This window comes from Typopeltis vanoorti, chromosome 16, assembly GCF_054136105.1.
Source record: "Typopeltis vanoorti isolate ZY-2024b chromosome 16, IOZ_Tvanoo_1.0, whole genome shotgun sequence".
In the NCBI taxonomy this organism is placed as follows: Eukaryota; Metazoa; Arthropoda; class Arachnida; order Uropygi; family Thelyphonidae; genus Typopeltis; species Typopeltis vanoorti.
The window spans coordinates 110,097,758-110,123,621 of record NC_143564.1 but is presented as its reverse complement, the minus strand read 5'-3'; the positions used below and the strand labels follow the sequence as shown (position 1 = coordinate 110,123,621).

Here is a 25,864-nt window from a genome sequence, read left to right as displayed (position 1 = left end):
TGAGAACGGTTGTAGGAGTACGATCGAAGCGGACGATGTCGGTAGGCAGCCCGGCGGTCAAGCAGAATCCAGTTCGAGTACAGATCTCGACTCTGCGGAGAATGCAGCGTAGACCGAGAAGTTATGCGGGACCATTTGATCCAATCGCGGCACACCAGATTTGTCTACACCAAAGGAACTGAGTCATGACTGAACCCGCAAGTCCGTTTTATTAGGAAGAGTTATGCAGATGCAGGATCGACGAGACCCAGACATCTTACAGACGATCTAGGAGAAAGCCAAGGAATTCCAGAATACCGGTAAAGTAGTATCTTATTCAATTTACTTGTGTACTGAGAGGAGTAATATGAATCTGAGAAAAGAAATGATTAGTTACTAGATTTACAGTGCATGATAGGACTTTAGAAAACCAGAATCGTAACAGGGAACCGTAAAGTCATAGGATTGAGAATTGTAAAGAATTGTGTTAAATGAATTATAGCATGTTTTAGAAGGAGTTTAAACTTAACTTTATAAGAGATATAGAATTGTGTAATGAGATATAAAGAATGACTTGAAGATGTTTTGTTAACTAACATTAGCCTGTATGATAGCTTTAGTTTTTAACCACATAATTGTTATTTGTATCTTACTTAGTTCAATGAATAAATCCATTTTTGTCAATCAAATAGTCTGCCTGATCTTGGTCTCAATGCACCGCTCATGAAAATTTGAATCTCTGCGGAATTAATGTAATTAAGATAGCCACGACTGCAGAAAAATTTAAGGTTTGCATAACATTAAAATTTAGAACAGAAAATATAGATTTAAGGAATAGTGTGCATTTTTGATTGCTAGATCCTTGACAATGAAATTTCCTCTTGTTTAGAATTTTGGATGCTTAATCAAATTAATTTTTCCTAAATTTGAAGGATTAGCACCACAATTATTGAAACAAAGGAATTGGCTCTGGCCAGAGGCAATCCCTTTGTCACCTAGGTTTTGCACACTCTATCAGTAAATTAAGTGGCGGCCAAGAGTTGATTGCGTGACTGAGAAGAAATTAAATAATAGTTAAGAAACATATAGAGGATCTATAAGTGGAATTAAAGCATAAAGATAAAAGATTTAAATAAATAAATACAAATACATACATATTTTACAATGGTGTAGCCAACAGGATTTGTTTCACTAAATTAATCAAAGAATGTGGGTGAATCAAAGTGAGCAAGTTTTCAGTTAAGATCAGGCAATTTAGGCATTAAAAAATTTAAAACAAAAATTTTGTAGAGAAGAGCGAAACTAATACTGTAAACTGATATACAAATATGGCTCATCCATCAAGTTCAGGAATGGACGATGGCAAGTTCTTTAGAACAATTAACTCACAGCAAGTCTTTCCACAATTTTCTGGGGAGGAATCTGATGACGTATTGGCCTTTTTCAGCTACGTCGAGGAATTCAGGAGAGTAGGAAGGTGGACTGACTTTCAGCTTCTTATCTTACAATGGAGTAAACTCACAGGGAAAGCGAAGAACTTCCTATATTCATCTCCAATATTGAAGGAAACTTTAGACTACTCAAAATTCAAGGAACTATTGATTTCTCAGTTTTTGAGACTAAGAAGTTTAGGGCCTAATCTATGGAAACTGCAAAGGAGCACTCAGAAGGACAGGGAAAGCGTTACAGAGTTTTACAATCGTCTACTAACCCTGGCCAACAGCTTAAACGTCTCAAGTGAAGATAGACCTCACCTAGATTGGGTGGTGTTCCATCAATTCAGGCAAGGGTTAAAATGAGAATTAAGAGAAAAGGATAACAAACATAGAGGAATGCTACATTGCCGTAAAGGAGAAGGAGCAAATGCTTGGAGACATCTGTCCCGCATCTGCTACAGGCCAAATTAACACAATCAGGAAAACTAATAATTCCGTTAGTAATAATAAAACAGAAAAGGAGATAAACAAAGGAAAAGGAACAACTCAAGATCAAAGGAATATTGAGGGAGAGGGAGAGAAATCAGTGAACTTCAATCAAGTGACTGACTTCAAGAATAACTCCACAAGAGAAAAGGGACTGGCTAATATGGAAGAAGTACATTCAATCATAAAGCGAGAAGTTGAACAACTATAGCAGCCAGTGATGGACCGTCTTGATGCTGTACTACAACTGGTGGCAGTTACGGTTAAGACTTCAGAATCTTCCAACCCTCAACCAGAGAAGATTAATGAAATTGTCAGGCAAGAGGTCGAATGACTGCAACAGCCTATGTTGAACCGTCTTGATGATATAATGCTAAGGTTGGCGGCTGTGACAGAACGAAAATCCAAAGTATCTCGACCTCAGTCACAAGGAAGTTATATACAAAGAGACAGAAGGGAGCCTCCTAAATGCTTTAACTGTAATAGAGTTAGGCACTTTGCCCAAAATTGTTTTGGTAACAGGAGACCCTCCTGGAATAACACTCGAAAATCAAAGTTTGGGCATGTGCCTCATAAAAATGAAAAGAATTCATGGAAGAAAAGAAACAGGAGCCCTGCAAAACAGAGAGAATCGAGAATGATAATTTCAGGGGTCTTATTGTGACATGTTGATAGATACTGGTTGCAATGCCTCTATTATAAATGAAGATTATTTCCAGAGTATCAAATCTAGAGTCTGCAAAGGCATCACTGAGTTGAGGAGACCAATCAGACTCTCGGGACTCTCAAATTCGATTTTCTATGCCCACAAGAAGGCTCGAGTAAAGATATATCTGCCTGAGTTTAGGCTGTGCGTTTGGCAAGAATTATTAGTTTTCCCGCACATTCAAGCACACAGATTATTTTGGGAACCGATTTTTTGGAGAAGCACCAGTTCTCTTGTAATTTCTCCAGAAATGAAGTATCCCTAGTGGGAAGCAAAGGGGTTTAATAGAAGGAACCATATGGTAGGTAATAGAGTCAAGAAACATTATGAGGAAGGACGTCAAGACACAAATAGTGTAGGGCCATCTGAAAGAGATATGGAGACTGTTGGAAATAATCAAGATGAGTCTCAAAACGCTTCCAATTCAGAAGTGAGTTGTCAACCAGATACCTACCAGATTTCAAGCGTAAAGGTAGATAAAGACCCATGCGAGTTGGAAACAGAGACTGAGGAGAATGGTCTGAGGACAATTGGGGTAAACTACATTGAAATAATTAATAAGTCTAGAAGTTTATGTGATAGAACACGATGGAATGGACGCACATCACATCAAGTGCACCATAGTCACAACAGAAATCTCACGTGTGATCAGAAGATGCTGCAACAAGATGTAGAATATGCATCAAGGAGAGTTGAAACACAGAAGACTTTGAACTAAAGCCAATACTGAAAACCCAGACAAAGGTAGACAAAACCCCCCAGGAATTGTTCAGGAACAACATTACAAAAAAAAATTTATTTATTGAAACAAAAATTTTTTTCTTGAAAGGATAAGCCTTTGTTAAATCCTGAATGAAAGAGAATTTATGCTAAATTATTTCATTCAGATCTAACAAGTAACAAAATTCCAGGAGCAATATTTGTACATTAGTAAAATTAAAGTTGATTGTGAATTATCGATAAGGTTCATAACTTAAATATTTTACTTATGCCTTGTACTGTTATTAGTTCTTGTAAAGTTATCAGAACTTGAAAATATGTAGATTATATTAGTGTGCTAATATCTGAGTCATACTACTAGCGAACTAAGCAGATTAGGAATGAAGGCCTGAGGCAGTCACATACACAAGGACTGAATTGCGCGCGGAAGTTACCCGTAAACACGCTAGGAGGAGTGACAGCACTGGGTGCAAGAAAATTTAGGTGCTGAGAGAAAGAACATGACATAAGAGGGAGAACATTGTGACAAAGATATATAGAACTGGGCAATGCGAACTAGAGGCTTTTTCTCCCTTTTTTCCCGTTGTGCTGGTCATCTAGTTCCGGAGTTCCTGAGGATGGTGGTAGGAGTAGGATCGAAGCGGACGATGTCGGTAGGCAGCCTGGCGGTCAAGCAGAAATCCAGTTCGAGTACAGACCTCAACTCTGCAGAGAATGCAGCGTAGAACAAGAAGTTATGCAGGACCATTTGATCCAATCACGGCACACCAGATTTGTCTACACCGAAGGAACTGAGTCATGACCGAACCCGCAAGTCCGTTTTATTAGGAAGAGTTATGCAGATGCAGGATCGACGAGACCCAGACATCTTACAGACGATCTAGGAGAAAGCCAAGGAATTCCAGAATACCGGTAAAGTAGTATCTTATTCAATTTACTTGTGTACTGAGAGGAGTAATATGAATCTGAGAAAAGAAATGATTAGTTACTAGATTTACAGTGCATGATAGGACTTTAGAAAACCAGAATCGTAACGGGGAACCGTAAAGTCATAGGATTGAGAATTGTAAAGAATTGTGTTAAATGAATTATAGCATGTTTAGTTTTTTAGTTCCTAGTTCTGAGAATTGTTGAATGATTAGCTGGAAACGTTAAGCAATTAGAAGGAGTTTAAACTTAACTTTATAAGTGATATATAATTGTGTAATGAGATGTAAAGAATGACCTGAAGATGTTTTGTTAACTAACATTAGCCTGTATGATAGCTTTAGTTTTTAACCACATAATTGTTATTTGTATCTTACTTAGTTCAATGAATAAATCCATTTTTGTCAATCAAATAGTCTGCCTGATCTTGGTCTCAATGCACCGCTCATGAAAATTTGATCTCTGCGGAATTAACGTAATTAAGATAGCCACGACTGCAGAAAAATTTAAGGTTTGCATGACATTAAAATTTAGAACAGAAAATATAGATTTAAGGAATAGTGTGCATTTTTGATTGCTAGATCCTTGACAATGAAATTTCCTCTTGTTTAGAATTTTGGATAGCGCAGCATAATCAAATAAATTTTTACTAAATTTGAAGAAGGATTAGCACCAGAATTGAAACAAAGGAACTGGCTCTCTTGCCAGAGGCAATCCCTTTGTCACCTAGGTTTTGCACACTCTATTAGTAAATTAAGTGGCGGCCAAGAGTTGATTGCGTGACTGAGAAGAAATCATATAATAGTTAAGAAACATCATATAGACGATCTATAGTAGAATTAAAGCATAAAGATAAAAGATTTAAATAAATAAATACAAATACATAATATTTTACACTGGCAAGTTATTCCAATAAACCCTGTCTTTGAGAAATCTCCAGATCCAGAAGTCACAGGGGTTAGATCAAGTGAATGAGGTGGCCATGCAGTGAGAAAAGCACAGCTGATTACAAGCTGGCTTCCGTGAAATGTTTTCGAAGAATCTCCTGTACGAATCGATCAATGTGTGGAGGGGCACTATCCTGCATGAAAATGACCGAATCTATGGCACAACAAAATTGTTTATCATATCACGATACTCCTTGGCAGTAACTGATCAGCTTACAGCATCCGACTGGCAAATGTCCTCAAAGAAGAATGGTCCAATGATAAACAAAGCTGTAAACATGAATCAAATTTGCCAAACAGCATCTTTGGATGAATGAAAAGGAATTTGTTGGATTGCGTGCAGGTTTTGCATAGCACATACCTGGCAAATGTGAGTATTCACAGCTCCATTCAGGTGAAAGAAAGTGAGCCTTATCTCCCCGACAAAATCATCCACAGCCATTCAGCATTCCACTCCATTTGAGCAAGGAATGTTAAAGCGAATGTCAGACAACTTTCAAAGTCCCGCAGGTGCAACTCCTCTGTCAGGGTTATCTTGAATGAGTAGAAATGCAAAATCTTCTGTAGAATTTTCCAGACAGTTGAGTAAGCATGTGTCTTGATACAGCACATGCACTGCAGGAATCAATGTTATTATCCATGGCCTGCTCCACAATGACAGTAGCAACTTCATTCACTTGTGAACTAATTTCTTTGTGAGTTCTACTAGGTCTAACTCCTAATGATCCTCTTTCTTAAAACAACTAATCATTCGTCAACATCTGTTCACACGATGAAATTTGTGGAGTGCAGCAACAGCACTGCAATTGTTTAGGTAGTACAGCTTCACGAGCAAAGCACATCGGTGCAAGGTTGGTGCCATCATTGTAGACGGTATTAACAACCAGAATGTAGGCAAAAATTCTGTATCCATTTTTTTGAACCCTCCTGATAACTGTCAAGTTGTGTGATATACAAATTCCATGCATTTGGTGTTTACAACACCCCTGATGTTGAATTTTGAAACTACTTTTTTTTTTGTTTTCCCCTTAGATATCACTTCAGCATAACACACAATGCATTCATGCAAAGTTTCGCAGCATTCAGATCACTGGATGGTACTCCACAAGAATACTTTAATTTTGATCACTCTGTAATTTCTTCTGCTTCATCTAGTGAAAATTTAAATACTTTTAAGCGAGGGTACAGTAAGTTTTTTGTTCAAAAGTCTTAGGTTTGTTGCAGTTCAGGAGTTGGTTAAAGTATTCTTTCCAGCCATTTGCAATTCCATCTCTAGTATTTCCCCATACTTATTTTTCGTTATCAATGTTTTGGTGTCATATATGGACTTGTTTTTGGTTTCTAATTTATTATTATTGTATAGGCAACTCCATGGAGTCCAAAGACTCATCGTGGAAGACCTAAACTACCCACACAATCTATCATACCTCTTCTTCAGCCCATTAACAGACAAAGCACTCACAACTGACTCTGGCAACCCATTCCACTAATTCACCACTCTCCAAGCAAAAATATCTAGTCCTCACACCCAGGGGTGTAGTCCTAAAAGAAATAGTGCCAGGGCTCTACCTTGGAAACAAAAATCCAGAGCATGAAGTGTAGCATTATTATTATTGCAACAGCTATATGGCAGAGAGATTGCCTTGTTCTTTGAAACGAAAATGACAAGAGCAGCAAGCTGTATTTTTTGACCGAAAGCTGGAAATGCATTATAAGTCTCATTATTATAATTCTTATAATTTATTATAATGACTTTAAAAATTTTGATAGTTTTAAAAAAGTACCAGGGCGTCGCCCTGCCATGCCCTGTCCCGACTACACCCCTGCTCACACCACTACTAACCACACCTTTATCCAACTTCAAGAGACCCCCCACCCCCCTGGGTCCTTCTAGCCAAGTGTGAAACATTTCCCCTGCATCAATCCTATAAAACCATTTAAGCACTTAAATGTTTTTATCATATCCCCTCTTTTTCTCCTATCAGCCAATTTCTGCAATCCACACACCCTCAAACTATCCTCATAGGGAACATTACACAGACAACTCACCATCTTGGTTGCTCACCTCTGAATCCTCCCCACTGCTTCCTCATCACCAAGAAACCCTAAAGACCAGACTTGAGCACAGTAATCCAGATGCACACATCAAGGCCTTATAAAGAGGAATAGTAACTTCCTTATCTCTACTTGTTAATGGGTTCTTCAATAGTAGAGTAATCTTATAGGCTACCTTAGCAGTAAGTCCTCAAAACTTTAACTCTCTGTCTACCACCATCCCTAAATCTCTAGCTTCATCTATTTCCTGGAGTACAGTATCATCAATGTGATATACAGCTTGTAATCTATTTATCCCAAAATGCGTAACTTTACATTTCTTTACATTAAACCGCCACCCATTATCTTTTGCCCATACTGATAACCTATTTAAATTATCTTGCAAGCTCTCCACATTGCCTTGATTAACAATTACTCTACCTAATTTTGCATCATCAGCAAATAACTCAATATTTCATTATAATAAATTTAGTTTAATCCTTTATCCAAGTGTGAGCAAACAAAGTTTGCGCCTGAAAATATCTTCAGGACTGAGGTAAGGTAGTACAACACCGGGCAACTCGGAGCAAAGGTGGACCAAGCTAACATCACTCCTATCTCAGTATCTCCCATAATGCAAAACACACCTCCTTGTGGATATGTATAATGTTATTCATTAAGGAAAGGGTCACTACCGAGACCGGTTTCCCTTTGTTTAAGTGCGGGGGATACCATTCCAAAAACTCGTAAAATCCCCTGGATCACCCAATAATGAGCGACCCGCAGGATCAGAAAGTCAGAAACACTCATTTGCTCATCTGGAAGGGTAACAGCAACAGCCGAGCCTCAGTTAAAACTTCACAGGTTATAGCATTGCCATTCATCACCCAAGCTTCCAACCAGTTTCGACCTTTATTGAGGTCTCATCAGTGGGAGGCAGACCCAAACGTGGAGATACCAAGGCAGAAGCAATGGAGAGGTCATCTTTACCCATAGGAGTTGCCAAAAGGTGTGGCACCTTATTATTAAATTACTCTGGATTTAGAGAAAGAAGTTGAAAGTTTATTTTTTACTTGGTTAGACTATAATAAATTTAGTTTAATCCTTTATCCAAGTATGAGCAAACAAAGTTTGCACCTGAAAATATCTTCAGGACTGAGGTAAGGTAGTACAACACCGGGCAACTCAGAGCAAAGGTGGACCAAGCTAACATCACTCCTATCTCAGTATCTCATATAATGCAAAACACATTCCTTGCGGATATGTATAATGTTATGCATTAAGGGAAGGGCCACTACCCAGACCGGTTTCGACCTTCATTGAGGTCTCTTCAGTGGGAGCCAGGTCCAGAAGTGAGATACCAAGGGACTTCAATAAAGGTTGAAACCGGTCTGGGTAGTGGCCCTTCCCTTAATGCATAACATTATACATATCCGCAAGGAATGTGTTTTGCATTATGGGAGATACTGAGATAGGAGTGATATTAGCTTGGTCCATCTTTGCTCCGAGTTGCCTGATGTTTACCACCTTACCTCAGTCCTGAAGATATTTTCAGGCGCAAACTTTGTTTGCTCACATTTGGATAAAGGATTAAACTAAATTTATTATAGTTTAACCAAGTGAAATATAAACTTTCAACATCTTTCTCTACATCCAGAGTAATTTAATAATAAGATGGCACACCTTTTGGCAACTCCTATGGGTAAAGATGACCTCTCCATTGCTTCTGCATTGGTATCTCCACTTCTGGGCCTGGCTCCCACTGACGAGACCTCAATAAAGGTCGAAACCGGTCCGGGTAGTGGCTCTTCCCTTAATGCATAACATTATACATATCCGCAAGGAGATGTGTTTTGCATTATGGGAGATACTGAGATAGGAGTGATGTTAGCTTGGTCCACCTTTGCTCCGAGTTGTCCAGTGTTGTACTACCTTACCACAGTCCTGAAGATATTTTCAGGTGCAAACTTTGTTTGCTCACACTTGGATAAAGGATTAAACTAAATTTATTATAGTCTAACCAAGTGAAAAATAAACTTTCAGCAAATTCAATATTTCCGTTCCTATATCATTTATGTACAAATTAAACAGTAGTGGTCCTAGCACAGAACCATGTAGCACACCACTAGTCTCCTGCTTTCTCCTGTATTCTGCTCCTTCATATACCATTTTTTGATATCTGTACAGCACCAGCCTTTTATCCACTTAATCAGTGTCATATCCATCCCCACTTGTTCTAATTTGCATAATAGAGTTCCCTGTGTGGTATTCTGTCAAATGCTTTTGCAAAATCCAGCAGAATCATTGTGTAGCCATTTCCTTTATCCAACTTACTCTATTATAAAAAGTTGGAAAATTACTAAGGTAAATAATTATTTTTATCTACCCATTCTTGAATTCTCTTTTGTACCAATTTTTCTAGTACTTTTACCACTACTAATTGGCCTGTGATTTGCTACTGCAGTCTTAGAATCTCCCTTATACAAGGGAATTAATTTGCTCTCTTTCCACTCCTTTGGAACTCTACCAGAGCTAAGACTTAAATTAAAGATCCTAGTCAGAGACATCCCCAGTTCCCTTGCACATTCTCGCAAAACCCGAGCTGATATCTTATCTAATCCCACTGCTGTATTTACATTGAGATTCTACAATATCCCAAGAACCTCCAATTCATCTAACCTCTGTTCACAGATCAGTGTCTGTCACATATGTTAAAGCAGTAATGCTTTAACTCACTAGAATGATATACCTTTGCAAAGTGGTCACTCAGTAACTCAACTATTTTATCTGCTTCTGTCACCACATGACTGTCATCACTCATTAAAGTTAATCTTCCATAGTCACTCTTCCTCTTATTTGCCACATAACGAAAGAACTCTTTGGGATTTCCTTTGCCCAGCTTGGCTAAATTTTTCTCATAATCTGATTTTGCCTTCCTTCCATGCTGGTCACCTTTCTTGCCTGAGCCTTGTACTGTTCATAAGTTTGCTGGTCACCTTTCTGCTTATATACCCTCCACAGCATTTTCTTCTTCTGCAGCTCATGCTTAATGATATTACTCATTCATCTAACCCCTAGCTGATTAACCCTCCTTACCATAGGTTTACAATTTAATATTGCGTCATCTAGATGACCCTTAACTATTTCCCATGCACTACTAACATCCTTACCCTGCAAGTGTTTTATGCCATGGGAAAGATTTAAGCCTCTTCTTATGATAAGAAAAAGAAACTTAAATCTGTCATATCATAATCACCAATATTTTGTCTAGAAGGGGTGTATGTGGAACTACAAGGTAGTTCCACATACACCCCTTCTAGACAAAATATTCCTCATGTTGTTCAATCTCCCAAGTCAAGATTGCATGGTCACTTTAACTAATTGGAGAAAATGTGGTCACCTTGGTTATAGATAGCTCGGCTGATCCTATGACCAGGTCTAATACTCTTATATCCCTAGTTCACTCCATCACATGCTGCCTCAAGTAATTATCTCTTAATAGGTGTATAAATTCCATTTCCTTCCTGCCATGTGATCTTTCTTTCTTTCTTTCAGTCTATATCTCCATAGTTGAAGTCCCCCATTATAATCACTCAATCTATAATCATTGTACTAATTTGCCGATGCATGTCTTCCAGATCATCCATGGAACTCCCTGGCCTATAGCAACAACAAACTATATATTTTGTCTTACTGGCTTTGATCTCACACCAGACTGCTTCAAATTAACAGCCACCCTCCTGCCTATCTCCTATTCTTTTTGGCTACAATTCATCAGTTATCATCTGCGGTACCCCTTTTTCTCCCATCATATCTTCTCTATCTTCCCTGAAAATGCTAAACTCTTCACATTCTATCCCTGTAACTACATCATCTGCTGTTAGCCACATCTCACTAATGCCTATAACTTTTGGCAAGGTTGCACTAAGCATTGCCAAAAACTCCTCCCTCTTGTTCTTGATACTTCTGGCATTAATATATAGAAACTGCTGCATTCCTTTAGCCCCTGCCCATACACACCTTTACTTCCTGAAATGACTACCATATTCAATATTCTTGCTTGAGAGACTAGATTCTGCACTTTATCATTCTCACACTCACTCATCTCATGGCAGCCTTCACACAAACCCACCTACTTCCACCTAATTGCTTAAGTTTTCCTGAATTTGCACTTCAGTATGTTCGGTGAACAAAGCTCTGTCTAGAAACCTAACATCAAAACCATTTAGATGCAGTCCATCAGCATTATACAAATTCTTCTTTCCATCAAACACAAACCACAGATCTGCAAATCCTACATCATTCCTTCTGCGCAACTTACATAGCTTCATTAGCTACAATGCTCTCCTCCTCAGTTCGCCTTTATCATAGAATGAAAGGAGATTTACAATCTTCACCTTCTCGCTCTTCAGTTTTGCCTCTTCTAACAACTCCTTTACATCTACCCTTATAGAATGCTTCTCACCTGTCAAATCATTTGTGCCAACCAAGACAAGCAGTTCCAAGAATTTTCTTGTCATGCAAATTGTTTCTGGATTTCTTAAATCTGGTCATATAAAAACTCTTTTTTTACTTTCTGATTATTTTATTGGCTTCCTTGCTGCTCTTATTATATCTCTAAGTAGCATGAATAGCAGATGAATGATTAAGACAATTACTTCTACCATTTTTTTATTTTTATTTTTATTGCAAGTGCATATTCTTTGTTAAACCATTTTTTGCTGTAATGAGTGTTCTGCTACTACTATGTTTATGCTATCCTTGATATGATTCAAGATGTTTTCAATATTTTCATTCTCTGCATTATCCACTTCTGGGGATCCACCAAACAAAAAGGCTGCCATAATTAACAGGATGCCAAAAAATTCTAAAAAGAAAATTTTCTTCCATCAAATTTTATCCATCAGGATAGGGGTGAGAAAGTAGCGTACTTTTTTTTAAAATTCTGCCTGTTGATGATTCACTTGGTATGATTGAAAACAAATTTAATAGGTATTTATGCATTTGGCACTTTAACAAACCAACTGGTCACACTAATTTAATAATCCAGGTGGTTAAAATGACAAAATGTTTTGACAATTAATAGAAAAAGTATGAAGAAAATTGAAAACCTATATTTTATACCAATTTTTATATGTAAAAATCATAAGTTTAATGGAATGCAATTTAAATGGTGCATTTTTTTTTATTTTAAAAATTCTGAATGTAGTGTCAGATTTTATCAAAGAGAAGTATCAAAATCACTTAAAAAAAATAAAAAATAAAATACAACTGCAGTTATTGCATTAAACAAAATCATCACTGCAAACACAAAGCAGTCTTAATCATTGTACATGTAGAACTAAGCAAGTCTACAATATGGCCAGATGACAGGAACATACAAATAGCAGCTTGTTCAGTTCTATCATTAGATTTAGTCATAAGATTAGTGAATGGAGACATAATCACAAATAAATTTAATCCTTTGATCACTTTTCTCAAATTATTAAATAATAATTAAATTCAAATAGAACAATTTAACCCTTTAACTGCTGATTTTATATTCTATTGAGATTGTCTCTTTGTGCTGAATTAATTTCGCAAAAAAATTTATAAATAAAATCAATTAAAATTTTTACTGAAGTAAATAGTCCAGACAGTATCATACATTCTTGATATACACTTGTTCACTCACAAAAATGGCAATAATAGTGTTTTATAAAATTTGCATAATCAAGGGTGTCCACTTGATTATGCAAATTATACACATTAATTTGTGTTAATCAAAATATATAAAGAGCACTATTATTTACAACACAGTTATTACTAATACCGAAGATGTATTGAACAATACATCTTCGGTACGCATTCACTTATGTACGTTCATATCGAGACTTTTGTCACTATCTTGCTCACTTGTAACACTTACATCACCAGGATCTTCTTCATCTGAAGTACACAATTCACTTAACTCGAACAATTCTTCTCCTGACTCACTTGTTGTTAACAATTCTTCAATTTGATCATCAGTAAGATAACGTGGATATTTACTGGTAGATGCTATATTGTGACATCCCGGAAATCCCTGCAGTCACGTGGTTTATGCATCATGCTGCATATGATTAGTTGCACCAGTTCAAATTTTTCTCTTTAGATGTCATATAACAGAAACCCAAGTCAAATAAACTTCAATTGGTTGGCAATAGATGGAGGAACCTACCTGTGAAGTTTGAATATCTTACGACGATTCTTTCCATACTAAAAAATTGTCTGAATATGGGAGGCACGCCATCCATACATATATAGGCTCAGCAAAGCAGGCATGTATTTCCGAGCCTGTAATAATATGTTCTCAGCAGTTAAAGGGTTAATTACTAAACTTTTAATTAATCTTCATGATTTCTGTGGTATCCAATGTCACATTGAAACTGTTGTTAAGAATGAAAAATTCCATTTAAATTATATAGCTATGTGTACTATAAAGCTTACCAAGCAAGCCAATGTAGCATCTATAATTCCAATTTGTTCTTCAGTAGAAAGGTCCTGGATTTTTAATTTATCTGCCTTAAAATAAGAATAGAAATATTTCATTATTTATTTCACTCAAACATATACTAAATGAAAATTTGAGAAGCTAGTGAAATATTTTTCTATGAGTTTCCTCCTGTATGTTTCCTCGTAAAAGTAAAGCAAAGTGCTATAAACTCCATTAAAAAGAATTTAAAAACCACACAGCAAATGGTTGTTTGTAACACATGAAGTACTGGGAAATAAATTTCTTTGGGAATTCAATTTTCTCCCTCTTAAAAAACTATTAAAAAAAAAAAACTACGCTGGCTAAAAATAAGCCAGCTAGCTATCTGTACAGAAAAACTAAAATTTGAACTACATCTATTAATGATCCCTCTCTCTCTCTCTCTCATAGACCTACTTAAATCCCTCACTGATAGACTTCAGTTACTGCTTTGTGCCTCTTCTACAATACTTTCATGGACAGTGATCTGCTGAATTGGCCACTATTATTCTTTCACTCTCCTCCAAAATCATTAAAACAAGAGCCACTGCTAACCAACACCCAGTACCATCAACAGGGTGTAGAACAGAGGCAGCCTGCCTCATGGCACGGCTTAATAAGAACGCTTGTTCAGCCATATTGTGGTAGGTGCCGTCGCTACACTAACAATTCCTGTTAGCCCATTAGCATAGCAAGTGCGGAAAAAAGTTTTTCCAAGCTTAAACTGATTAAAAATTATTTGCGAACAGCAATGACCCAAGAAGGATCAGTTGGTCTAGGAATTATATCGATAGAGGCAGACATAGCTTATAATTTAAATTTAGATGATGTTATAAACAGTTTTATTGTGCGATATCCCCGTAGAGAAACATTTAATTAATATTATTATGCAATCATTTTGCATTAATGTTTCTCTTGTAATAAAAACAAAATAGTAATTGGAGATTTTCTTATATTTTTCCATCCTATCTTCCCTTCATATTATGTTCAGTGGACTGTCATGACAAGTGGCCTCTTATAAACCTGCTTAGTGTTATAATAGGGTTATAACACTAAGCAGTGTTATAACCCTATTTATAACCTGTTATAACCCTCTGCTTAGTGTTATCATTACAGTAATGCCAGTCATAAGACTGGTATTACTGTAATGATAATAATAGTTATTAACTTGAGGATTTTTGGGCCTGTTACTAGTTTCCGGGCCTGTAAATGCTTCTTGCATTATTGTTAAATTAAAACATAATCACCAAACTGTTTTGGTTACATCAGTTTTTTTAAAAAAAAATACAAATAATAAATAAAAAGTAATAAATAACATTTTTGGCATAATGACTTTCTAACAAGCAAATAAAAGAAGTTAGCTGTTAGAAGATTCTGAAAGCAGGGAGAAATGTTTATCAAAACAAACTATAAAGAAAAACAGTAATTTAACTTGCTGCATTTAGACTGCTTCTCATGGAAAGATGTTTTCCTGAACTGTATATAACTTGCATCCTTCCAATCAAATGGAAAATCCTAAATCCCCTCTCATTCAAAAAAATATAAAATAAAAAAGAATAATTTTTGTACTGTTTCAGAAAAAAAAGAAATAACATTTAAAAAATGTATTCCAAATTTTTAAAAAGGCAATGCAATTCAAAATAGTCACAATTAAAATATATACTGTGTGTGTGTGTGTGCGTGTATGTGGTAAGCAGATGATAGTGCCTACTCTGCTAGGTTCTAGAATTAGAGGAAATAATAATGATTCAATATAATTTTAAAGGTAACTAAAATAATCAGTTATGGTAAATGAATCACAGGAGTATCGGAAGTTGTACATCAGAGCTACCAAACTTCTTATTCACTTTTTTTCTACGATGTTTTCTTTTTTTCTGGCTAACTCATCAAGAAGTTATTTGGTGTTCTTGTTTCTTTCTCCCCCCCCCCCCTCAAGCTCTCGGTATAAACAAATGTTTTTTTGAGCATTCTACTTTTATAAAAGAACCATGGCAGTTCAAATTGTAAAACCAACTTCCTTCACACTGGTTAGTAATTTCTTTGTAACGTATTCATCATGACTTAAGCAGTGTTCTTTGCCAATTTCTTTTTACAAATGAATGCTAGTTAACAATAATTTTTATTACCGTAAATTCAAAATTTTTATTTTCAGTGAGAATATCTGAACTTGACAGTTGATGAAGTTCCTATTTTTACCTTGATTAGCAAGCTTAATTTGATTGCATTTAAATTCTTTTCTTTTCTTTTTTTTTAAAAAAAAAACTTTTATCCTTATACAATTATTTAAGAAGCAACTTGCACCAAAATAAAACAATTGACCTGTCATTATTATGCATTGAATCAGATATAATGGACTCGATTAATTATGATGACATTATAGATATATTTGCTAAAACCAAAGCCAGAAAAAAAAAAAACCTTTAGTTATTCATTTTTTTTTATTTCAATTTGAACTGATTTATTTTTATGCTTTTTTTAAAATGCAAATATATGTAAACCAATGTTGTATTGTGTTATTAAAATTAGTTATCATGGAAATTTTGACTTCTTTTCAATAAACTAAAAAAAGTGCTTATTTTTGAGGCCTCATAATGATGTTGCACCTCGGGTCTCCAAAAGTATAAATGCAGCCCTGGACACAGCTGTTTGTAATGCTAACATTTAAGTACAGAAAATGAGTGAACGCTCATTTCCTGTACTTAAATGCGCTAAAAATATTTACACGATTCGTTAAGTCAGATGCATTTTAGAAATTTGTCAATTATGTTCATAGAAAACGATATTGTTGAATTATTAGATTATAAATGTATGATAGATAAGTTATATAGTTATAACTTATAAGGTATATATAATTGATAAATACTTCATTAAGTAAATGTATAAAAATTTATTTGTGAATTACTGAATAGTTTAAAGTCCATATTTTTTATAATTAAGTTTATTTTTATTTATAAATATTTTAGTTACTGGATTTTGAAAATGGATAAAAAGAAATCGGGTTGTCAATATTGCAAATGTAAAGCGGAAAAGGAAGAAAGTTTGAAAAAAACAAGAAGGTGCATTTTTAAAATATCTTTGCCGAGAAGATCGTAATCGCATACAAGAAGAAAATCTTCAAGATAATTTGTCTATAGTTTCGATTAATGAATTGGAGGAGAATTCTACAAATACCAAAAATTGGATTAAAACATCGAAGGAGAAACTACAGATCATGAGTATTGTTGATTCTGAAGCTAGTTGTTCAACAGATCCAATCATAAAAGGATTTGATTTTACAAATTTAAATTATAATAATCCAGCAACTTGGTGTCCTGTAAAATTTTCCAATATCAATCAATTATGTCAACTATTAGTTGAACATGAAGCTGAACAGATTCATAATTTTGATTTTCCAAAAGATAACAATAATAGAAGATTTTCAATGACTCATTATACTCAAAGACTATTTAACAACGAGACAATGCAGCGTTTGTGGTTATTGTATTCAAAATCCACGGATTCTGCATTTTGCTTCTGCTGTTTATTATTTGATCAATGGTGGATTAACCTTGCTGATTCTGGATTGAGGGACTGGAAAAATGCTTCTATTTTAGCTGCGCATGAAAAAAGTCAAAGACATTGAAAATTACCATAAGTGGAAAGAATTAGAAATTCAAATAAAAGAAAAGAAAACCATTGATGAAGAGAACTTGCTAGTTATTAGAAAAGAGAACCATTGGGTGCAAGTTATTAGAATGACTCTTTGCTTTAGTTCAGAGGTTAGCTATTCAAAATTTATCATTTCAAGGAACAAATGAGACATTGTTTTCACATTGAAATGGAAATTTTTTGAAATTTGTCGAATTTCTAGCCAAGTTTGAACCAATAATGAATGAACATCTTCAAAGAATAAAAGATAAGGATACATATGTGCATTATCTTGGAAAAGATATTCAAAATGAAATAATAAACATCTTGGCGAATGCAATAAAAAAGAAAATTTTAGAATCTGTTGTTGCCGCAAAATATTTTTCCATAATTATTGACTGGACGTCCGACATTGGTCACACGGAACAAATGAGCACAGTACTTCGATTCGTAGACACTAGTAATAGCACGATTTCTATAAAAGAACACTTTTTGGAATTTATAGAAATAAAAAATACCACTTGAGAATTTTTATCAAATGAAATACTAGGAACTCTAGACAAATTTTCATTACCAATACAAGATTTACGAGGTCAAGGATACGATAGCGCCAGTAATATGAAAGGTGATGTAAAAGGTGTGCAGCAACGAATTGCAAATATTAACCCGAGAGCAATGTATGTACTCTGTAGTTCACATTCATTAAATTTAGTAGTGAATTGCACTGCTAATACTTTAGATGTGCCACAGCATTTTTTGACTCGGTACATCGTCTATATGTATTTTTTTCCAGTTCGACTCGTCGATGGGAATACCTTAAAACGACACATAAGTAATTTTAAACCAATCTGTGATACACGATGGGAGAGTCAAACTGACTCATTAAAGCCCCTAAGATATAATTTGTCAGATGTTCGTGAAGCACTGCAAGAAACATCTCAAGATGATAGTTTATGTGAATCAAGTGGAAATACCATGAATTAGATGCAAGTAGTCTTCTTAAAACTTTAAGGAAGTTCAAATTTATCACATCTTTAGTAATGTGGTATAATATACTTTTTGAAATAAACTTTACAAGTAAACAACTTCAGAATACAACCCTTGATATAAATGGTGCCATAAATTGTATTAATGATACAAAGAATTTCTTAATGAAAATCCGAAATGAGGATGAATTTGAAAAGATGTTAACAGATGCGTAAAAAATCGCTGAGGTCTTAGATGTAACGCCTAATTTTGAAACAGTTAGACTTAGAAAAAAAAAAAAGAAACAATTTGTGTATGAAACAGAGGATGAATTCATAACAGATTTTAAACAAAACTTTAAGATAGATTTTTATTTTTCAATTATTGATACTGCAATTGCATCTGTTGATGAAAACTTCAAGCATATATCTACAATTAACAAAAAGTTTGGTTTTCTTTTAAATATATATGAATTTCAAAAAATTACTTCAGCAGAACTGCTTAAAAAATGTTTGATATTGGAAAATTATTTAACACATGATAATTCTAGAGATATTGACAGAACAGATTTATGTAGTGAATTACAAATAATAGCAAGGCGAATTCCAAAAAATACTTCCTCATTAGATGTCCTGTCATACACATGCAAAAATAATTTAGAAAATAGTGTTCCAAATGTGTTTATTGCTCTGAGAATTTTTTCGACATTGCCAGTATCAGTAGCAAGTTCAAAAAGGTTTCTCGAAATTAAAACTTACAAAAACTTACACCCGCTCGACGATGGCTCAGGAACGACTCACTGGTCTAGCAATAATATCTATAGAGCATGAAATTGCATCTACAATCAATATAGATGAATTAATTCAAAACTTTGCCAAAGCAAAAGCCCGAAAGATTAATTTTTCATAATTTTTGTATTTAATATTCTAATAATTTTCTTGCTATAGAGATATAAGCAGTAATCATATATGCATACAAATGTACTGGTTTTGATTAATAAATTTCATATATAAACATTTATATATAAATTTTATATATAAATGTTCATAATGATATTATTTTTATAAATATCCACATGTGTAGGTGTGCTTGTGTATGACAAAATATATATACAGCAATCCCTTGATTAGTGCACCTAATGTGTTCTTTAAAACAGGCGCATTAATCGAAAACGCACTAATCGAATATAATAACCTATGGGAAAAAGCATAATTCATTCCTCAAATTTCTTTTTTAACCTTAATTTTTTTATAGAAGAATTAAGGTATGTCTCAGAGCCTAGTTAAAATAAAATCATGAAGCTGAAAGACTATAAAACATATTCAGAATATAAATTTTATTATTCTACATCTTAACAAAGAATTGAGCTAACATAGTTTGACGGGCATTTTGATTCTTTTTTTCATAGAACCGACGGTATGGCCCTATTGCCTCTTCTACTCTTCTGCAAATTTTACTGCTTCTCTATTCATCGGGGTCAGCCTCTGCATTGCTGCTTAAAAACTTTGCTTGTACGAAAAATATTATACACCGCTAATTGTTATAATCCACTTGCAGGCAATTTTTATGAACGATCACAAACAGCGGTATTCTCTTTCCCAAATGTTGCAAGGTTTCGATGTGTGAAAATTAGCGATACACAAATGTTATTAGGCGTTCTGGGTCCGAGCTTTTTGACATATTCTCGAATATTATTCTCCTCAGAATATTTCCACTATAAAATATTTATTATTATTTATTATTATTAGACACCTCCAGGGAGTCCAAAGACTCATCAAGAGAGGGCACCTGCTCCACAACTCTGCCTCCGCCACTCTATCCGTCAACTGACTGCAACTTCACCAACGCCATCTACCTCAGACGACCACCACTAATATTTCCAAAGACAATCACAAACATCCATGCCCACGGCGGGATTCAAACCCGCAGCCTTTTGGCTAGAGAGCGAATATGCTAACCACTCGGCCAGCAAGCTGCCATAAAAAATGCTTAGAAAACTAAAATGACAAATTCCAGGAACTTCTCGTGGAACACCTATTCACCTTCCACAGAACACAGTTTGGGAAACCCTGGTATACATAGTGTACAAGGAAGTAGTGTAGTATGCCATTAAAAATAACTTTGTAAAATGTTTTAAATCAGTAGCTAAATTATTTCATTCTGGTGAGTGATTTTTTAAAATAGGCATAAAAATGTATAAACAGAAAATTTTTAAAATCTGTAACATTTATTTTTAAGATGTATATAGGCACACTAATCGAATTTGGATATAAAAAAAAAATGATGCACTAATTACTGCATAGAGACATTGTATAGGGGCGACTAAATTTTCTTTGCATAGGGGCATCAGCTACTCTCGCACATGCCCTGACTGTTATAACAGAAACATTTTCCCATCAAGGCTAAGAGATATATCATTATCCACGAGTAGGAATGCTATGGTTGAGCTGGTGTCAAGAAGGATGCTAATAACATGATATTTTATTGAATTTTGTCAAGAGTGCCAATAACCAAGCTATGCTTTCAATACACTTGGTTTCTGAAATATCTTAATTTTTATAATCTCTATATATCACTACAGATGAAAAACATGGTTTATCAATGACTGCTGCTGCATAAACCATGCAAGTTATTTACAGTAATCACTGTAGGAAAATAGGTCTTCTTTTCCTTTCGTGCAGCTGAAATGGTCGCGCGATTGCTCCAGATTGTTGGCGCCTGAATGAATCCATATGATTTATCATATGTTGGGAGAAGAAAAAATGAAAATTTTAAATATGGCGCCCCTTTAAAAGGAAATAAAAAATGTCACAAGCCAAGAAATTGTATAATAAATTATAGAAATAGTGGATATTAAAGATCCAATATTATTTCAAAGCCATGAAAGTTTCCAAAATCTGACATGAGAGCTTACGAGAATACAATCCTTGTAAGCTCTCAGGTTATTTTAATTGTTATTTTAAGTAGTGCAAACTAAGGCATCGGAGCTGAGTTAGCTTGCACTACTTAAAATAACACGACCACTGCCAAGCATCCCTATATTCGCGATATAACTTGCAATCAGTTTGATATCATCCCGACACTTAAATGCTAATCAGTTAAGTGTCTGAATGGAACTAAAGCTTTGTGAAAATGCGACAACTCGACCTGGAAACCGCATACATATGCTAAAAGCTAGTACCTACCAGAAAATAAGGGAACGGCAGACATCCAGGTGCGAACGATACGTGTTAATACAATTTTAAATATGCAACGCATAAAGGTCAAGTGAACAATAGCTATGCTTCACACGCGCCGTTTTTGTGAGACACTCAAAGGGTTTACACTTCGTGGTGAGATTGGATTATCATTGGCAAATACTGAAGTGAGACATGGATAATTTGAATTTTGATATGATTTTTAAATACACCCATATAATACCACAGAAATTGGAAAAACTAATCACTTGGGAAATTATAATTTTTCCGGAATGAATCAAAGAAAGGCTGAAATAACATGAAGATTTTCTTTAGTATTATGTTGTGTAGATTATGCAATTTGCAAAGGATATTTTTGTATGCTCCCTTTTAGGTACAAATCCCACACCGAATTCTTCAGTATGCCAGTACATAATATAGTCCGTAAAAATATGAGATAGTATGCATTTGATATTACGCCTTCTATACAATGTGTACCTTAACTTGGTTGTAAGAGTTTGGATATGGGTTTTCCATTTCAGATTATGATCTATGTGTATGCCCAGATACTGATAGCTGTAGACCCATTGAGTAGCTTCGCAAATGCAGTCACTTCTGGAGTTGCAGGAAGTGGTAGGATATTTAAATGACAGGACTGATTCTCTACCCTTTAGTTCAAATAGGATAAATTTAGTTTTCTGAATGCTCACTTTGATTTTGTTTTTACTGAACCATATATGCAGGCTTAATAAATCAGATTCCTCGTTACACTTTAAGGTCGGCATGTCGCTTAATGAGAAAATTATTGTCATATTATCAGTATAGCTGATTAGGTTTCCTTTGAATTCCATTCAACAGAGGTCGTTTATATAGATAATAAAAAAGAAGTCTCAAGGCTCCTTACTTTTATCTAGAACTGAGCGTTGTGGAACACCAGTTTTGATGAGTTGGTATTCATTCGAGCTGCCATTTCTTTAAACTGCTTGCCATCAGTTTTCTAAATAAGGTCGAAACTATAGGCGGAGGAAATTCTCAGAAAGAATTTTTCTTTCCAAATTAATTTGACTTAAAAGTAATCTAATCAAGAATAATTAGTTTTATTTTCAAGAAACAAAAAACTGCGATACGGATAAATGATTCGAACACTGCATTCCTCTTACGTTACTGGGAGTATTTAATTAAAAAAAAAAACTTTTAAATTTGGTCATAGCGACACGTGGTCCTTTATGACCTTACAAGTAAACAGCATAACACCACAATATAACATTATGTTATCGGAATGGGAATAAGCCTTTTATTCCCCCTCCCCCCTTGGAGGTCTGTAAAATCCTTCTAATTCATTTGTAAAATCCTTGGATTTTACAAATGAATTAGAAGCACGTGAAATTCAAAAATGAATTAGAAGCACATGTGTGTGTGTGTACAAGATATCCACATGGTTTATACAAGGCGAACCAACAGGAGGTGGTATAGAAGTAAATCCTGTGTGAAAAATGACTAATTAGCCAAGAGACTAATAATACATTATTAGTCTCTTGGCTGAAAGTGTTAGAAGCACACATTTCAAAACATGGAATGAGTAAAAACAATTCTAATATTAAGCTTTTAAAATTTAACTGTTTGATGGAATAAGCAATGTTTTCTTGTAGTTGTCTGAATTTGATATAAGTCGACTGTAATTAATATTGGCAAAACTTGTAGGAAAATTGCATCAGTTGCCACTAATACATTTGTGAAGGTGGCAGATATTTACATGTAGAAAGACACTGAACTTCTACATGTTATAAAATCACGTTGTCAACTCAAAAACTCCAAAATAGAAAAACCACCTTTAAGAAACATCTCATGTGGAAAATAAAAAATTACAAAAAACCTTAGTGTGAAGCTCATCCATTCTAAACTTATCTACAAAACAATAGAAACTGAGAAGAGAAAAATTCTACACCTCATTTAATGAAACTGCTGAAAAGGACTTCAGCATCCTACTTTTATCAGGACTGCCAAGAGCCTTTATAAAGCCTTTTTTCAAAGTCTTTTGAAAAAACCCTGAAACTTAGGTTTTTCCTGCCGAAAAATAAGTGAACCGTATAGAAAAGCACACGGAGTGATTTAAGACCAGTTGCTTCAGTTTTAATTCAAAATAACTCAACTGAATCCTATTTAGTTGTGTTTTCTAACTCTGGTCAACCACTGGCATCCTTCAGAAGTTCGAATGCCACTTTCAACTGCTGCTCATCTAAATATAATAACAACAGATGAGAATGCTTCACAAAGCTTTGTAAGTTTTTTTTTTCTGATTTTTATTCGTCATTCCCATTTTATTATTTTTCAAGAGAACATTTTAACTTTTTTATTTTTTAAAAAGTGCATCGATCACCTCCTCAAAACCCAGAAATGTACTCATGTGTATACTCATCAGTACTTAGCTTAATTCTCCCCTTATTAACTGCAATTACTTGCCTAAGAGGACCTCTGTGAGATAAGGGCATATGGCACTTCTTGCCATTCAGGAATAATAGAAACAAGAGTGAATAAGTGAAACATGACTGTAAAATCTTCAGTGATGATTTCTTTTTAAAGTTTTCCAGTCTTTTACTCTGAATTCCTCTATATTTTATTATTATACTCTGAAAAATTCTTTAATTCAAGGATTAATTAATAATAATATTATTATTAACAATAAATGTATTGTTATTATTATTAGTAGTAGTAGTAGCAGTAGTACTAATAATGATTAATGCTATTTCCCCTCATCCTCTTCAATCTAATGATTGGTGAGATGGCAATGCTACTTTACTAGGGAATAATTATAGAACAATAAGGTTTCTTATTGTCTTTCGTGTCTGATAACTGTTTCATGTCCGTATTATTTTGTGTTTATGGAACTTGGAGGAAAAGCCCGGCCATCTCTGCATTAGGCTTGCTAACTCACCTTCAACTGAAGAGGACTGATAAAAATTATGCTCGTCGTACATGGGATTCCAATCCAGGTCTTTCTAATTAAAGGGCTTCATTTATACCGAGTGAACTACCGCAGGCCATATTCAGAACTACAAAGAAACAACATGTTAAAATTATGTATTACAATAACTCTCTGACATAGCGTAATTCGCAGAAGTCATCAGTACAAGAACTTTCAGTAAAAGAACTTTCGAAATGATATCAGTAATTCCGCTCTGGCTGGAAGAAATTTAATGAAATTTTACAGTTAAGATATATATTAAAGTTGTAATCGCAGTCTAACTCTAAGTGTTATTATGACAAAATTTGGTCAAATGAAATTTGTTCCATACAGATAAATCACTATCTGCACAACAAAGCAGTATGTACACTTACATAAAATATTGTAAAATTAAGAAAATAATTATTACGTTTCAGTGACCACTTCCATATGTTGTCTGATTCCTGAGTAACATTAGGTATTGGAAGATTATTTTTTATAATAAATTTAGTTTAATCCTTTATCCAAGTGTGAGCAAACAAAGTTTGCGCCTGAAAGTATCTTCAGGACTGGGGTAAGGTGGTACAACACCAGGGCCACTCGTTGCAAAGGTGGAGCAAGCCACCAACACTCCTGTCTCAGTATCTCCCATAATACAAAACACATCTCCATGCGGATATGTCTAATGTTATGCATTAAGGGAAGGGCCACTACCCAGACTAGTTTCGACCTTTATCGAGGTCTCTTCAGTGGGAGCCAGGCCCAAGCTGGGATACCAGGCAGAAGCATTCGCAGGTCATCTCTACCTATAGGAGTTGCCAAATGGTGTGCCACCCTTTTTTTAATAAATTACTCTGGATTTAGAGAAAGATGTTGGAAGATTATTTTTCACTTGGTTAGAGTATAATAAATTTAGTTTAATCCTTTATCCAAGTGTGAGCAAACAAAGTTTGCACCTGAAAGTATCTTCAGGACTGGGGTAAGGTGGTACAACACCAGGGCAACTCGTTGCAAAGGTGGAGCAAGTGTTACTGAACACTTTTAAATAGTTTGCAAGAAAAATGACTTTTTGATCAATTATGAAAGAATTCATCAAAAAATATTCGGTGAATTGTTTTTTAGACGATTTGCTGTTCGATGAATTGTCATTTGATGATTTGTTGTTCAATGAATTGTTCATTCAATGAATTGTCCTCTTGACAAATTGCCATTCGATGAATTGCTTATTCGATGAATTGTCATTCGATGAATTGCATTCGTAAAACTGTCTTTCGATGAATTGCTTTTCGGTGAATTTTCATGGAACTGATGAGTGAGGCTGGCCTGGTTTGCTAAGTAGATGGCATCCCTATTCAATCAAATGAAAGTGCATACAAATCCCTCTATCACAGGGATATGTTTATCAACATCAGAGTGAAGAAGAAAG

At 34.9% G+C, this 25,864-nt stretch overlaps 1 protein-coding gene across 2 annotated transcripts in view; it reads right to left on the bottom strand.

The window, feature by feature from the left end:
- Naa35 (N-alpha-acetyltransferase 35) overlaps nt 1-25,864 on the bottom strand; it is a 440,678-nt gene that overhangs the window by 352,863 nt on the left and 61,951 nt on the right. For both annotated transcript variants that reach the window (XM_090406587.1, XM_090406588.1), the window contains exon 5: nt 13,704-13,778. In XM_090406587.1, coding sequence (XP_090262713.1) covers nt 13,704-13,778 — 75 coding nt within the window. The remainder of the gene's footprint in view (nt 1-13,703; nt 13,779-25,864) is intronic.